At 41.0% G+C, this 14,222-nt stretch overlaps 1 protein-coding gene across 5 annotated transcripts in view; it reads left to right on the top strand.

Moving 5' to 3' along the window:
- The window catches only part of KAT6B (lysine acetyltransferase 6B), a 173,059-nt gene extending 159,719 nt beyond the window's left edge, over positions 1-13,340 (top strand). For all 5 annotated transcript variants that reach the window (XM_054572529.1, XM_054572531.1, XM_054572530.1 and 2 more), the window contains 5 exons: positions 3,024-3,255; positions 3,568-3,727; positions 4,323-4,658; positions 7,032-7,323; positions 10,322-13,340. In XM_054572529.1, the coding sequence (XP_054428504.1) occupies positions 3,024-3,255; positions 3,568-3,727; positions 4,323-4,658; positions 7,032-7,323; positions 10,322-12,888 (3,587 nt within the window). In that variant the 3' untranslated portion in view covers positions 12,889-13,340. The remainder of the gene's footprint in view (positions 1-3,023; positions 3,256-3,567; positions 3,728-4,322; positions 4,659-7,031; positions 7,324-10,321) is intronic.
- Positions 13,341-14,222: the final 882 nt, after the last annotated feature.

The following is a 14,222-nucleotide window of genomic DNA, read 5'->3' as shown; positions in this document are numbered from 1 at the left end:
GCTTCAGGATAATACCCCGGCTTCCAAGATAAGTGCTTTTTATTTTCCTGCATCTTAGGTCTTTTTTTTGTTTTTTTGGAATCTTTTTGGTAAGTTAAATTTAAGAGCTATAACTTAAACCACCACATCTCTATAATTTCTTAATAAGTAAACATTCTTACCCCAAATTATTCTGTCAATGGGCTCTGTAGTAATTATGATTTGAGAAGCCTAGAAATGGTAGAAAGAAGCAAAAGATGGCAAGAAATTCGTTCTTTAAAATATTCCATGAAGGTCAAAATAGTGAAGTGTCAGCACCAACTACAGCTTTTTTTGAGGGAAAGTACCTGTTGCAGGTAAAATTTTAATTATTTACTACATCAACCTCGTGCACACACAAATGGAATGGAGTGCAGCTTTTTCTTCCTAGCTGTTTGTTTTAATGTATTACAAGTGATTCCACTTAACTAGTGAGGAATCAGAAATTTATCCTTGGTCCCTCTGATTACGAAACTTTATTCCACTTAAACCCAAAATTTCTCCTTCAGAAGGAGACTTGGTGGACTTACAAATGGTTCTTAGTATGTGGAAGTTCTCTTCATTGTTACGAGCTCCTTGAGAGTTTCATGAGGTCAGAGAGAAGGAGCAGCTAACTGTAGGCAGGGCGGTGACGTTCAGACAGTGGCACTGTGCAGTCAGTAGCCTTGGTCTGTATCGTCCCTGAAAACCTGCTTGGTGTTTTGAAGGTGGTGTTTGCTGTGAAAGTCCAGTGGGCCCTGTGTGCATGTGTTCGGCAGGCTGCTGCCTCCCCTGGCCCCATAGGGCTCCAGCACCCTTCATGGCAGTGTCACTCACAGACTGCAGACTGGGTCCAAGGGAGCGTCCCCAGAGACAGCCACTTAAAATGGTGGGAGTAGCAAGTGCCGAAAGGTTTATGCCTGAGAGGTCTCCACAGACCCCAGGTTGCCTGATAGCTCCACTGGTCTACCCCGAGTCAGCGCAGGCTCTGATATGGTATATCTGTTCTACCTCAGGGTGTAAAATCATGAAAAGCTGTGTGAAATACATTTTGGGCACATTCTGGCTACTTCCTCTTAGCCCAGAGTGGGGATTATGGGAAGAAAAGACAGAACAAAGAGGTACATGCGCTTCCTGAGTAAGGTTGCTCATTGTTGTGGGGAATATAAGGTAGGCAGGGCACATACCACCTTCTGACCATTTGGATTATACAGACATGTTCCTGCTAGGCTGAGGGGTGGGGGGTTTTTGTCCCCAACTGTGGGGCTCGGATAAGAACCAGCAAGGGGCTAGGGAATTTGACAGTCACTGCAGGGGACTTTTAATTGTGGGATCTCATGGACAAAAGGGGGATAGTTTCATACCCATGGCACTATGGTTCTCTAGCCCCAGGAGTACAGAGCTGGGACCTCCAGCTGACTGAGTAAATTTCTCAGCATGTTCCAAGCACTTAGGAGGCAGGTGACACATATGCCAATTATCTGTGTTCTGAGATTTGGGCACCCTTTGTATTCTGGCAACAGAGAGCTTTTCTCCATATTGACAGGGCACGAACGATATGGGTTGGAACCGGCACAGTAGCCATTGCTGTTAGCATTCCTGACACACTGCTCTTGAAAGCCTCTGTGTGAAGCCGAATGATGTGTGATCAATGATTTGACTGTAAAATTTTGTGGTGCTTGTTTGCATTCAATCAGATTCTTTCCACTTAAACATGAGTTAAAGACACAAGTAAGTCAAAAGACTGAAGCAAAACCTGAAGTTAAATATATGCCTATTCTTCCTAACGACATTCAGATTAAAACCATCAAAATGCAAAATACTGTTTTATACCCCTCTAGGGTCAGGTTGGATTTCTTGTTCTGTATTTCTGCATTATTTAGAGCAATTTGAGAGGCAGGAAAATGCATCCGAAGCATTTCTCCTTTTAACAAAAAATCCAAAATTGAGAAAATTCTTGAGAATGCAGCCATTTTGGAAATGTAGATAAAGAAGGAAAATGCTGGAGATTTTGGGTGGTTTACAGAGCAGCATGATTTTGTAATTGCTGCCACCTACTGTATGTGGCCGACGTTTGTTTAAATTGAGGAAGTTCATGAAGGTGAGGCTGTTGAAATAGATAATTAGAGCAAGGTAGACACCATTAGTTTATAGCATTTCTTTTCTACTCCATAAGTGGCTCTTAATTACCGAGACAGCCGCTGGCTTTCATTCATTACCTTCAAGTGGATTTAAAGTTTTTCTCATTTCAAAGTTCCTTTGCCAAGGAACCTTCACGGTAATGCTGTAAAATTCACGTTCAAAAGCTTACCATGCTCAGGGATTTTCTGAGTATACATGAAACAATTTGCTTAAGGAAGTTGTTTTGTTTTAATTTGTAGGTACAATGTTCTGGATTTGGATTATAAATTAATTTCCATGAAAGAGGTAAAATTAGAGCTAGTTTAGCTAGTGATATGAGTTGTAGCAGTTGACTTAAAAGACATTCTTTCATTAGCCTTAAAACAAAGCTTCAGAGCCCTCCAGTTAAATGTAACAAGCAATATAGAACCTGAGTCAACAGAGGCCCTTCTTTTTTATTAAGACCCAGCTGTCAAAGGGTCATTAGGTCCTTCCTGCGGAAAACAACTTGCCCATTAATGTTTGGGGTGGTCCCTGGACAGGATTGTGAATAAGTGCCTGACATTTACTTTTTGAAAGAATCTAAAGCTGGTGTGAGACTTGAATTTTGAGACTTACCAGAAGTAATGTCTTCAGCGTTGGTTTTGTTAAATATGCAACAGCGTATGTGTGGAATGCTACTGCTAGCTATATGCGTTGCCTTACAGTGCCACTGTTAAAGACTCACAAGGGTAAACTTGATGGAGATCAAATCACTATAACTGAGAAGAGACTACAGACATGAAATCCATGCACTTCTCTAATGTGATGTTTTTACCTTGCTGCTACTTACACCATTTCAAGTGGCCCCTGTTCCAATGTCTGAAAATACCACAGTGAGGGTGACTTTGCTTTTTCTGCCCTAGGCTATTTGCTTTCTAGAAGAGAAGGGCAAGCAGGGTCTCCCGAAAAGCCACTCTCTGATCTAGGCCGTCTGTCCTACCTGGCCTATTGGAAGAGTGTCATCTTAGAGTATCTGTACCACCACCATGAGAGGCACATCAGCATCAAGGCGATCAGCAGAGCTACGGGCATGTGCCCACATGACATCGCCACAACTCTGCAGCACCTCCACATGATTGACAGGAGGGATGGCAGGTGAGTGCTGGTGCCTTGGGCAATCCCAGCTACCTTTCAAGCATCTTACACCAGAAAGGATCCCTGGAGCCAGGCAGATTCATTCCAGTTAAAGAAGTTTCCCAACAGTATTAATAAAACTGCTCTTCTAAAAAGAAAACAGGAAATGACACTTTTTTACTGGTCAAATTTCAATTTGCTGTACATTTTCATTGATGAGCTTTCTGATTTTTCCTCACCCAGGTAATGTTAGTGCTAACATATGTCATTATGTGAAGGTGAAATGAAATTTTAGCTTTTGGTTGCACTTTGTTCTGCTTCATCACATTACAGATTCGTTATCATTAGAAGGGAAAAGTTGATATTGAGCCACATGGAAAAGCTGAAAACCTGTTCCCGGTCCAATGAACTTGATCCCGAGAGTCTGAGGTGGACCCCAATTTTAATTTCTAATGCTGCAGTTTCTGAAGAAGAGCGAGAAGCTGAAAAAGAGGTAATGATTGGCTTCATCAGCCTAAGTTGTGTACCTTCAATCTTGTAGCATTCTCAATCTAAGAAAGTCATTAACACCATCGTCAAAAGCTTGTTGTATAGAGCGAGCTTGTGAAATGATATGGCACTAATTTGTCTAACAGAGGTTGCATGGTAAGACATGATAATTTTATTGAATTGAGTATGAAAAATGAAACATTTATCATTGATCACAAAGCAGCATTTTTCAATACTGACAGCATGTAATCAGATCAAATTTGGTGCTGAGCTCCAAGGCTGCAGTGTCAATCGATTCTTTGTGTTTATGAACTTGCTTAAAGTGCTCCGTGCCAGTGAGCATGTAATGCACTGATAAAGGACTCAAATCAATTCGCTGCATCATTAATACTGCTAAATATCCCATGAAACCCAATCTTCTTTGATTTGTTATCCTAACTGATGTCAAAGAGTCCTGAGATGATGCAGCTGGAATGCTGCTTGGCTGGCTGACTGTCCTGATGAGAAAGGACTTAGAGATCCTTTGCCTTTGATCCTTAGAGGCCCTGGCTGCCTGACTGCCCTCTCACTGGACTGCCGTTTTTACCCTCCCCCCATAGGCTGAGCGGCTGATGGAACAAGCTAGCTGCTGGGAAAAGGAGGAGCAAGAAATCCTGTCATCTAGAGCTAACAGTAGGCAATCACCTGCAAAAGTACAATCGAAAAATAAATATTTGCATTCCCCGGAGAGACGGCCAGTGGCAGGGGAACGAGGGCAGCTGATGGAGCTGTCTAAAGAGAGCAGCGAAGAAGAGGATGAGGAAGAGGAGGAAGAAGAGGAGGAGGAGGAGGAGGAAGAGGAGGAGGAGGAAGAGGACGAAGAAGAGGAAGAAGAAAATATTCAAAGCTCTCCTCCAAGATTAACTAAACCACAGTCCGTTGCCATAAAGAGAAAGGTATGTGCCTGTTTAGATTTTCAGTCTCAGTCAGTTTCAATCAAATCTTGTCATTGCAAACATTCTATTAGTATTTGTTTCATTCTCTGTTCTTTAGATGTAGTTTATTTGTAGCCAGTCCCACTGATCATATATCATCATCGTTTATCTTACAGTCCTGATTGTGTTTACTTTTTGAGGTTTGTTAGTGCTGTGACAGGAAACCAGGGACAGGCGGGCTTTCTAGTCTAGTAGTTACTGCCACCTGCTGGTTTGTGGGACTAGAGTAAGTCAGGCTATGGGAACAAGCAAGGGTCCTAACAAACACTTAACTGAACTTCAACAAATTTTGATGAAACTACCAAGGCTTAAAGAGGCTAGAGACTTGTGCAGGGTCACGCCACTCTTAAGAGATGAAGCTAGAACCAGGTTAGTGCTCAGACTCCAAGCCCAGCGCTCCTCTTGCCATTTCTTTTTCTTGTTCTTGGCATGGAATTTTTAGAAGTTATTTTAAGCCATTCATTTGGATGCCACTATTTTGTGACTGTGACCAAGTACCCATTACTTAAATTCCTCATATCTTAGTGGCCTGGTGGTTTCTGTACATCTACCCTGTGCAAAAGGTAAAAAAAAAAAAAAAAAAAAAAAAAAAAAAAAGATTTTTGTTCTCTAAATAATTGCTCAGCACAGATCTGATATCTTTGTCTTCAGTCTCTATCTAAGCTATTGAGAGCCAGATAATGTCAGTATAGCCAAGGCTAATAGTGATAACCCAGTACAAGTTAAGACTAAAGAACCTGCTGCTCTAACTCCCAGCTCAGTGCACTTTCTTCAAAGCCTAGAATCTTCTAGCGGAAGGGCAGCTGTGGGGAGATGGTAGAAAGGAGTATCCCATAAAGTGGACTTCAAGCTTATGGAATTGTTTTGATTTCTTACACGGAAAATGTAATTCATGTGTTAATGTATATAACCAAAGAAATTTGTTTTAAAAACATGAAAAACCAGAATTATCCAAGGCCTGATATGGATACCATCAAATAAATGACTCAACCTAAAGAAAACCAGCTCTTTATATTGGCTATACTCATGTTTGGGAAAAATTCTAGTAAATTAGGAAGGGCAAGCCAATTGGAAGATTAATAACCATAAATGTTAAATTATAAGAAATGATTATCAGGCTTATATGTGCACTTCAGTGAATACTCAGAGAGTTAAAAATGTGAAACAATAATTCATGGATACAGTTTACCTAGAGTTGGAGTTTTAACAATGCTTATTGAACCCTTCTTGGCAATATATTTTCAGTAATTTTTTAGTTATATTATTGACAGATAACACAGTTTAGCAGCAAATCCTTTTGTTATGCCAGCCCTGGCTGGTGAGGCTCAGTTGATTGGAGTGTCTTCTCATGGACCAAAAGGTCATGGGTTCGATTCTTAGTCAGGGAACATGCTGAGGTTGTGGGTTTGGTGCCCAGTTGGAGCCCATGCGAGAAGGCGACCAGTTAGTGTTTTTCTTTTACTCCATCTCCCTCCCTCTCTCTCTAAAAAGCAATTGAAAAAAATATCTTCAGGTGAGGATTAAAAAAAATCTTTTTGGTATTCCTATTTTTGAATTTTGTGTCATTAAATACTTTTTGCTTGAGAAAATAGGTTTTATGATGGCAGTTATGGGGAGTCATTCGTGTCAACCTTTAATGCAGTTAGAAAAAAATTATATCTTAAATAAATAAGACAGATTTCACATCTTTTATTTTTTTTAGGTGCCTTCTATATTAAAATTTTGTATATTTTGTAAAATTATGAGTTGCTGACATCCCTACAGCCACCAATAAATGATTCTGTTAACATTTTAATCCTTTGTTTAAGTACCCTTTTCTTTGTTCCTGATATCTTAAGAAATGGGAACAAGGAAGCTGGTCCTGTACGCCATCATATTGCCTAGAATGCTGTGAATGTAGTAGGTGCTCCTTGAGCAGTTATCAAGTATTAAATGAGTGACCTAGTTCATTATTGCAACATTTATAGAAACATTGCTGTTCGTGATGACTTAATAGCTGTGATGTACAGGATATTGAAGCCAGCAAGAACTATTGGAAAATATATTCTAGAAAAGCAAACCTTAGCTTTTAAAATCTACAGTTTAAGCTTCTAGGCTATTTCCTCTCAAAGCATCTGCTTGAGTAAACAAGTGTTTTATTTGGGAAACACTTGCCTGTGTAGTTGGAGCCTGAGAGGGATGTTAAACAGCAAGTCGAAGGTTAAGTACAAAGGCAGTACAAAAGTCTTTATGTATAAGATTCTTAGACTTGCGTTCAGTACATGTTTGCCGCATATTGACTCCACCATTTAATTTCTCATGAGCTCTATGTATTATGTTTGGAATTAATTTCAGAGGCCTTTTGTACTAAAGAAGAAAAGGGGTCGTAAACGCAGGAGGATCAACAGCAGTGTAACAACTGAGACCATTTCCGAGACGACAGAAGTACTGAATGAGCCCTTTGACAACTCAGATGAAGAGAGGCCAATGCCGCAGCTGGAGCCTACCTGTGAGATTGATGTGGAGGAAGACAGCGGGAAGCCAGTCCTGAGAAAAGCATTCCAACATCAGCCTGGGAAGAAAAGACAAATAGAGGAAGAGGAGGGAAAAGACAATCATTGCTTTAAGAATGCTGACCCTTGTAGAAGTAAGTGGAGGAATTATAAAAATCTTACCCTTGTAAATATCTGTACATTACTGCCAAAAAGCAGGCACCTAGAGTCATGCCCAAAGGCGTCTCTGAGGATGTATGGACCCACCAGAAATAAGTGCTCATCTGTCCTTTCTCATTCATGAAAGGTTCTGTCCCTTCTTCCTAGAATTGGATTTTATGTTAAACAACTTTCCTCTCGGTGAGTTCATCTTACATTCCAGAAATTGGCTTGTCCTCAAAAACTTTGGAGTCTGTCGATAAGAAACACACTGCATTTCCTGATTCTAATATTACTTTTCCCCCACCTTTAATAATTCTGAAATCAGGCTATATACTATTATCAATGTGAACATTGATTGCAATATCTTTCTTTTTTCTTGAAAAATAAATATTAGTAAATTGATGGTACATCTTATAATCAGTGGTGCCTCAGGATATACTGTTATCAAGACTCATCTAAACTTACACCATCACTGTTAGCTTTGATAATACAGCGTAATGTGGAAATCAGGAAACTGTCCTTCCTCTTAAATTACTGCTTTATAGTTGCTGCTTGCAAGGACAATCCACACTATCTTCTTAAAAAAAGAAAAAGAAAAAGAAACTGAAGCACCAGTGAATCATCTTTGATGCCCTGTTTAAAAGCAACCGTCCCTTGCCTTTTGGTTTGGGAACGCTGCTTCCACCTGAGTCACGAGGATCTGTGGGACAGGCTCCCTACTCAACTGCTGAAATGGCTGTAGTCGGAGACTTGTTTTACTCCCATCTAGGGAACAGGCCATCTCACATTCCCTGGGCACCACAGGTTATCACTCTCACTTTTGAAAAACCACAACTTTAAGAGCATGAGCAAGCATCTTCTTCACTTGCTTAATTAACAGGAATACTATTGCTGCATGCAATATTTTGCTTGAGGGAACGGCATCTTACCCTGGATATAGAGAAACCAAGCCGTGTTTTTTAGTGTTGTTTTTTTAAACAAATAAACAACAGCAGCATGCTGCAGCAAGGGGGGGATGTGTGTGTGTGTGTGTGAGAGAGAGAGAGAGAGAGAGAGAGAGAGAGAGAGAGAGAGAGAGAGAGAATTGAGCCTTATTGCTACTTTGCTGTCTTCTCAGGAGCTTGTAAATGAATCATCACTGCTTTTTTTCCTCCACTTGGTACCATTTGCCTTTAAAAATTCTAAGTGGTGGTGGGTGCCCTAACCAGTGTGACTCAGTTGGTTGGCTGTCGTCCCACAAACAGAAAGGTTGCTGGTTCGATTCAGTCAGAGCACATGCCTGAATTGTGGGTTGGGTCCCCAGTCAGGGCATGTACAAGAGGCAGCCGATCAATGTTTTTCTCTCGCATCGATGTTTCTCTCCCTCTCTTTCTCCCTCTCTTCCTCACTCTCTAAAAATAAATAAATAAAATATTTTTTAAAAATTTAAAATCATTCTAAGTGGTTATGTTACACCTGATTGCTTTCAGGATCTTCTTCTTTCTTAAAAAATAATTATGAGAAAATTCATCTTCTGATTTAGAGAGTCTTCCTATAAAAGCTAGTAGACCCAGTAGCATGTGGAATAAGTATGTAGAATCCAAGGGCACTGGCATGGCTTTCCCCTGCCTGTGTGGGTAGAAATGAAATCATTTGAACATCTTGAGATGTCTGTTAACTAGGTATTGTACTTTGCACTTCTGAAGGAATCCGTCCACATCGCATGTGTTCTCTTCAGCTAGCCAATTTGAATGTAGTACTTGCAGGTAAGTTTATGTGTAATCTTTTTATTACGTGAATGAGCTAAAAGCTCACCCTGCTCTGCACTGTTTGGATTACAAATCACTCCATTCAGGCAGAAGGGATCTCTTTCTGTTTCACATTAATTATCAGATCTTGTTTTTGTTCCCCAAAATCAGTTCTCCAAAGTTTGTTCTCCTAATGTTATTTCTCTTTGTAAAGCTGTGTCTTTCTGTTGACCCTCCAGGAGATCAGTATGATCTTTAATTTTCTAAAGATCTTAAGATTTGGGTGTTTTATATCTATATTTATTCACATATTTTCTTGTTTGCTTGCTTATATCTATGTAAATATATTTAGATACTTATATCCATATGTGCATACAGGTACAGTAAAAATAAAATTAGCTGAACTAAAATGAACTTGACAATTATGGTTTGTTTCTTATTTACTTTAGTATTCAAACCATACATTTGAGCAGTAATTGATCCAAAGTACAGTCTGGACAGAATTAATGATAAAAAGAATACCTGTGTTTTGAATGTTCAATAATTTCATGGTAAATACATTATAGTTTATGTCATGCAAAAATGATGATACTATAGTAGATTACAGATGTGTTTAGTTATTTATTCATTTGTTTCAGAGGTACACAGTTTATTTTTATGCCAGAGAGAACATTCAATCAAAGTAAATAATGTCATCTGAGATCATTTAAATTCAGTAATTGTCCACACACTGAAGTTCACTTTCTCAGGATAGATATGTGAGTCAGGTTTCTATTCATTTCTTTAGTACAGTCGTGATTTGGATATGAGTTAGCGTTAACCCTTTTCCCCATATTTCCTAGTTTGTAAATGTTCAAGTAGATTTTTTTACAATGTGGAATTCTGGGCATTAGAGACTATCTTGTTTGTTAAGTTCAAATAAGTGTATTATAATTGCCTGTATCCATCCACATGCTTCCTATAAAAAACACAACTCTATTGAGAGAGTGTGTACGTGTGCGCACGCGCGTGTGTGCATGCATGCATGCATGCCTGTCTGTGTGTGGCATATATTATTTTCCCGGGACTGGGTGATTTACTTAGTTTATACCACAGTAGTATTCTACATTAGCCTTGATTGTGTCTTTACCATGAACTCTTAAAAGCTAAATTGAAAGCAGTGCCTGCTAATTAATTTAGAGGAATGAATGAATTCAAGTTGTTCGTGGTTATGCTTTCTAAGACTTTGTTTTTCTTCCTCCCCTTTCTCTGTCTCCTTGATAAGACAATATGGATGATGATGCAAATAACTTGAAAGAAGGCAGTAGAGACAATCCTGAACCTCTAAAGTGCAAACAAGTGTGGCCAAAAGGATCAAAGCGTGGTCTCTCTAAGTGGAGGCCAAGCAAAGAAAGGAAGACTGGATTTAAACTGAACTTGTACACCCCTCCAGAAACACCCATGGAACCTGATGAGCAGGTAACGATGGAAGAACAGAAGGAGACTCTGGGAGACAAAAGTAGCCCCACCCTCACCAGGACTGAGGAGGAGGTTAAGGAAGCTGTGGAACCCCTGCTGCCTCAGGATGAAAACAGGAAGGAGGAAACGTGTGCGCCTGTAAGTCCAAATAAATCACCGGGTGATACACTGGAAGACGATCCAATCAAACCTGAGGAGGAGGAGGAGGAGGAGGAAGAGGAAGAGGAAGAAGAGGAGGAGGAGGAGGAGGAGGAGGAGGAGGAAGAAGAAGAAGAAGAAGGAAATGTAGAAAAATGCCCAAGTGGTACTGAAAGTCAGGAAAAAGAGGAACCAGAAGTCTGTATGGACAAAGAAGACCCTGTGCGTTTAGATGATCATGAAGAGGAGGAGGAAGAGGATGAAGAACCATCTCACAATGAGGGTCATGATGCAGATGATGAAGACGACAGTCACATGGAGTCTGCAGAAGCTGAGAAGGAGGAACACCCCAGAGAAGTCTTCAAAGAAGTACTGGAAAACCAGGAGGCTTTTTTAGACCTTAGTGTCCAGCCTAGTCATTCAAACCCAGAGGTCTTAATGGACTGTGGCATTGACCTTGCAGCTTCATGTAACAATGAACGTAAGGAGCTTTCTGGAGACACCGAAACTGCCCCTGAATCTGATGAGGAACCCCCTGATGAACAGGCACAGAAACAGGACCAAAAGAACAGTGACGAAGCAGATTCTGAGTTCAAAGAGGGCAGTACAACAGCCATGGAAATCGACTCTGAGACCGTCCAGGCAGTTCAGTCTTTGACCCAGGAGAACAGTGAACAGGACGACACCTTTCAGGATTGTGCCGAGACTCAAGAGGCTTGTAGAAGCCTACAGAACTACACCCATGCAGACCAAAGTCCACAAATTGCTGCCACTCTGGATGACTGCCAACAGTCAGACCACAGTAGCCCAGTTTCATCCGTCCATTCCCATCCTGGCCAGTCAGTACGTTCTGTCAGCAGTCCAAGTGTCCCTGCCCTAGAAAACAGCTATGCCCAAATCAGCCCCGATCAAAATGCCATCTCTGTGCCATCCTTGCAGAACATGGAAACCAGTCCAATGATGGATGTCCCGTCAGTTTCAGATCATTCACAACAAGTCGTTGACAGTGGATTTAGTGACCTGGGCAGTATCGAGAGCACAACTGAGAACTATGAAAACCCAAGCAGCTATGATTCTACTATGGGCGGCAGCATTTGTGGAAACGGCTCTTCACAGAACAGCTGCTCCTATAGCAACCTCACCTCTAGCAATCTGACACAGAGCAGCTGTGCTGTCACCCAGCAGATGTCCAATATCAGCGGGAGCTGCAGCATGCTGCAGCAGACCAGCATCAGTTCTCCCCCAACCTGCAGCGTCAAGTCTCCTCAAGGCTGTGTGGTGGAGAGGCCTCCGAGCGGCAGCCAGCAGCTGGCCCAGTGTAGCCTGGCTGCCAACTTCACCCCGCCCATGCAGCTGGCTGAGATCCCCGAGACCGGCAACACCAACATTGGCTTATATGAACGAATGGGTCAGAGTGATTTTGGGGCTGGGCACTACCCACAGCCGTCAGCCACCTTCAGCCTTGCCAAACTACAGCAGTTAACTAATACACTTATTGATCATTCATTGCCTTACAGCCATTCCGCTGCTGTAACTTCCTATGCAAACAGTGCCTCTTTGTCCACTCCATTAAGTAACACAGGGCTTGTTCAGCTTTCTCAGTCTCCACACTCTGTCCCTGGGGGACCCCAAGCACAAGCTACCATGACCCCGCCCCCCAACCTGACTCCTCCTCCGATGAATCTGCCACCGCCTCTTTTGCAACGGAACATGGCTGCATCAAATATTGGCATCTCCCACAGCCAAAGACTGCAAACCCAGATTGCCAGCAAGGGCCACGTCTCCATGAGAACCAAATCGGCATCTCTGTCACCAGCCGCTGCCACTCATCAGTCGCAAATCTATGGGCGCTCTCAGACTGTTGCCATGCAGGGTCCTACACGGACTTTAGCAATGCAAAGAGGCATGAACATGAGTGTGAACCTGATGCCTGCCCCAGCCTACAATGTCAACTCTGTGAACATGAACATGAACACTCTCAATGCCATGAATGGGTACAGCATGTCCCAGCCGATGATGAACAGTGGCTACCACAGCAATCATGGCTATATGAATCAAACACCCCAATACCCTATGCAGATGCAGATGGGCATGATGGGGACCCAGCCATACGCCCAGCAGCCAATGCAGACCCCACCCCATGGTAATATGATGTACACGGCCCCTGGCCATCATGGCTACATGAACACAGGCATGTCCAAACAATCTCTCAATGGGTCCTACATGAGAAGGTAGGCAACATGGGCAGTCACAAAACCCCTGGGCATCACTATTGGATTGATCTGCACAAATACCTTCGAAGAGTACGATTTCAAAACCAGCAATTGGTGTGAATGCAAAAACATTTGTTGGCACCATTTATTTAAAAAAAAAAAAAAAAAAAGCGCTGTATGCAGCAGAAAGCCTTATACAAGTTGTTTTTCTTTTTTTCCTTTTTTCTTTTTTGGTACCTTTGTTTCTGTTACTTTTATATGAAGTTCTCTGCAAAGGAAGGCCTCTCTTTGGACTATAATTGGAGGCAGCCACTATTGTGCCTGCTTCCATTAAACAATGTGGATATCAAGCCCCGCACCCCCAAATCATCTGTTTTAATACTGAACCTAGAGCTTTTTTTCTTCCCTGTCCACTCCATGTAAATGCCTTTAGCATTTCAGTTATTGTATATTTTGTTTAAGGTGACACTTCAGCATGCCGCTAATGTCTTTGTTAGTGACAGTGCATTTTGTAGTACTGTACAAGTGTTGTGCTAACAGTAAGCCATTTCTTAAGTTTTTTGCCTTGATTAGGGTGCCCTAATTTGAGGGTTTAAAAAAAACTATATTTTTGTTAATTATAAAACTGTAAAGAGCTATAAAAGCTATTCCCATTTGGTTAGTCAAAAGGGTTTTATTGCTAAATGTTTGGTGTAAAGTTGAGACCCTTTTCCATTTTGGTGACAGATTTCTTTGGGGAAAAAAAGGCAGCTTTCTGTTTTATAAATGCAGACTTCTGTTTATTGAATGAAGCATATCTCAGTGTTTATCTGTCAGGTTTTGAAACATTTCATATATGTCCAAATACTTGGCAGGATTTAAAAAAATAGTGAATTTGGTGTAAAGTTGCTATTTTATGGAAATGCCTCTAACTTTACATTTTCATTCCATCTGTAGATTTTTCTATCTTTATAAAATATTGGAGTTATTTTTAAAGGAAAAATAGAGAAGTAGCTTGTGAATAGCTCAAACTAAGCTTACAAATCGCATGTAAAAAAGCAAAAAAAGTTATTTGTGTCTGTTTATATTGCTTCCTTTTTTGTAGCCTTTGTACCTGTACAGGGTGACTGTAAGGGCCAAGCAGGGGAGGCATAATCCTTGTATAAAATAGGAGCCAGCGACACTCTTGTATTTATCTGTTCTCTTTTTAGTCAGTCACTTCAAAAAAAAAAACAAAAACAAAAAAAAGCTGTACATTTTAACATAAAATAAATTATGATGAGCCATTTTTAGCCTCTTGTGTCCTGTCATATTATGATCGATAGAGAATGACCAACTGAACTGTATCATGTGTCACGTCTCAGAACACATACACAT

Source organism: Pteronotus mesoamericanus, unplaced genomic scaffold (genome assembly GCF_021234165.1).
Source record: "Pteronotus mesoamericanus isolate MK-2021 breed Mesoamerican mustached bat unplaced genomic scaffold, CSHL_Meso_final contig_24, whole genome shotgun sequence".
In the NCBI taxonomy this organism is placed as follows: domain Eukaryota; kingdom Metazoa; phylum Chordata; class Mammalia; order Chiroptera; family Mormoopidae; genus Pteronotus; species Pteronotus mesoamericanus.
Note: the sequence above shows the minus strand (reverse complement) of the source record. Positions and strands in the feature narration are given on the sequence as shown.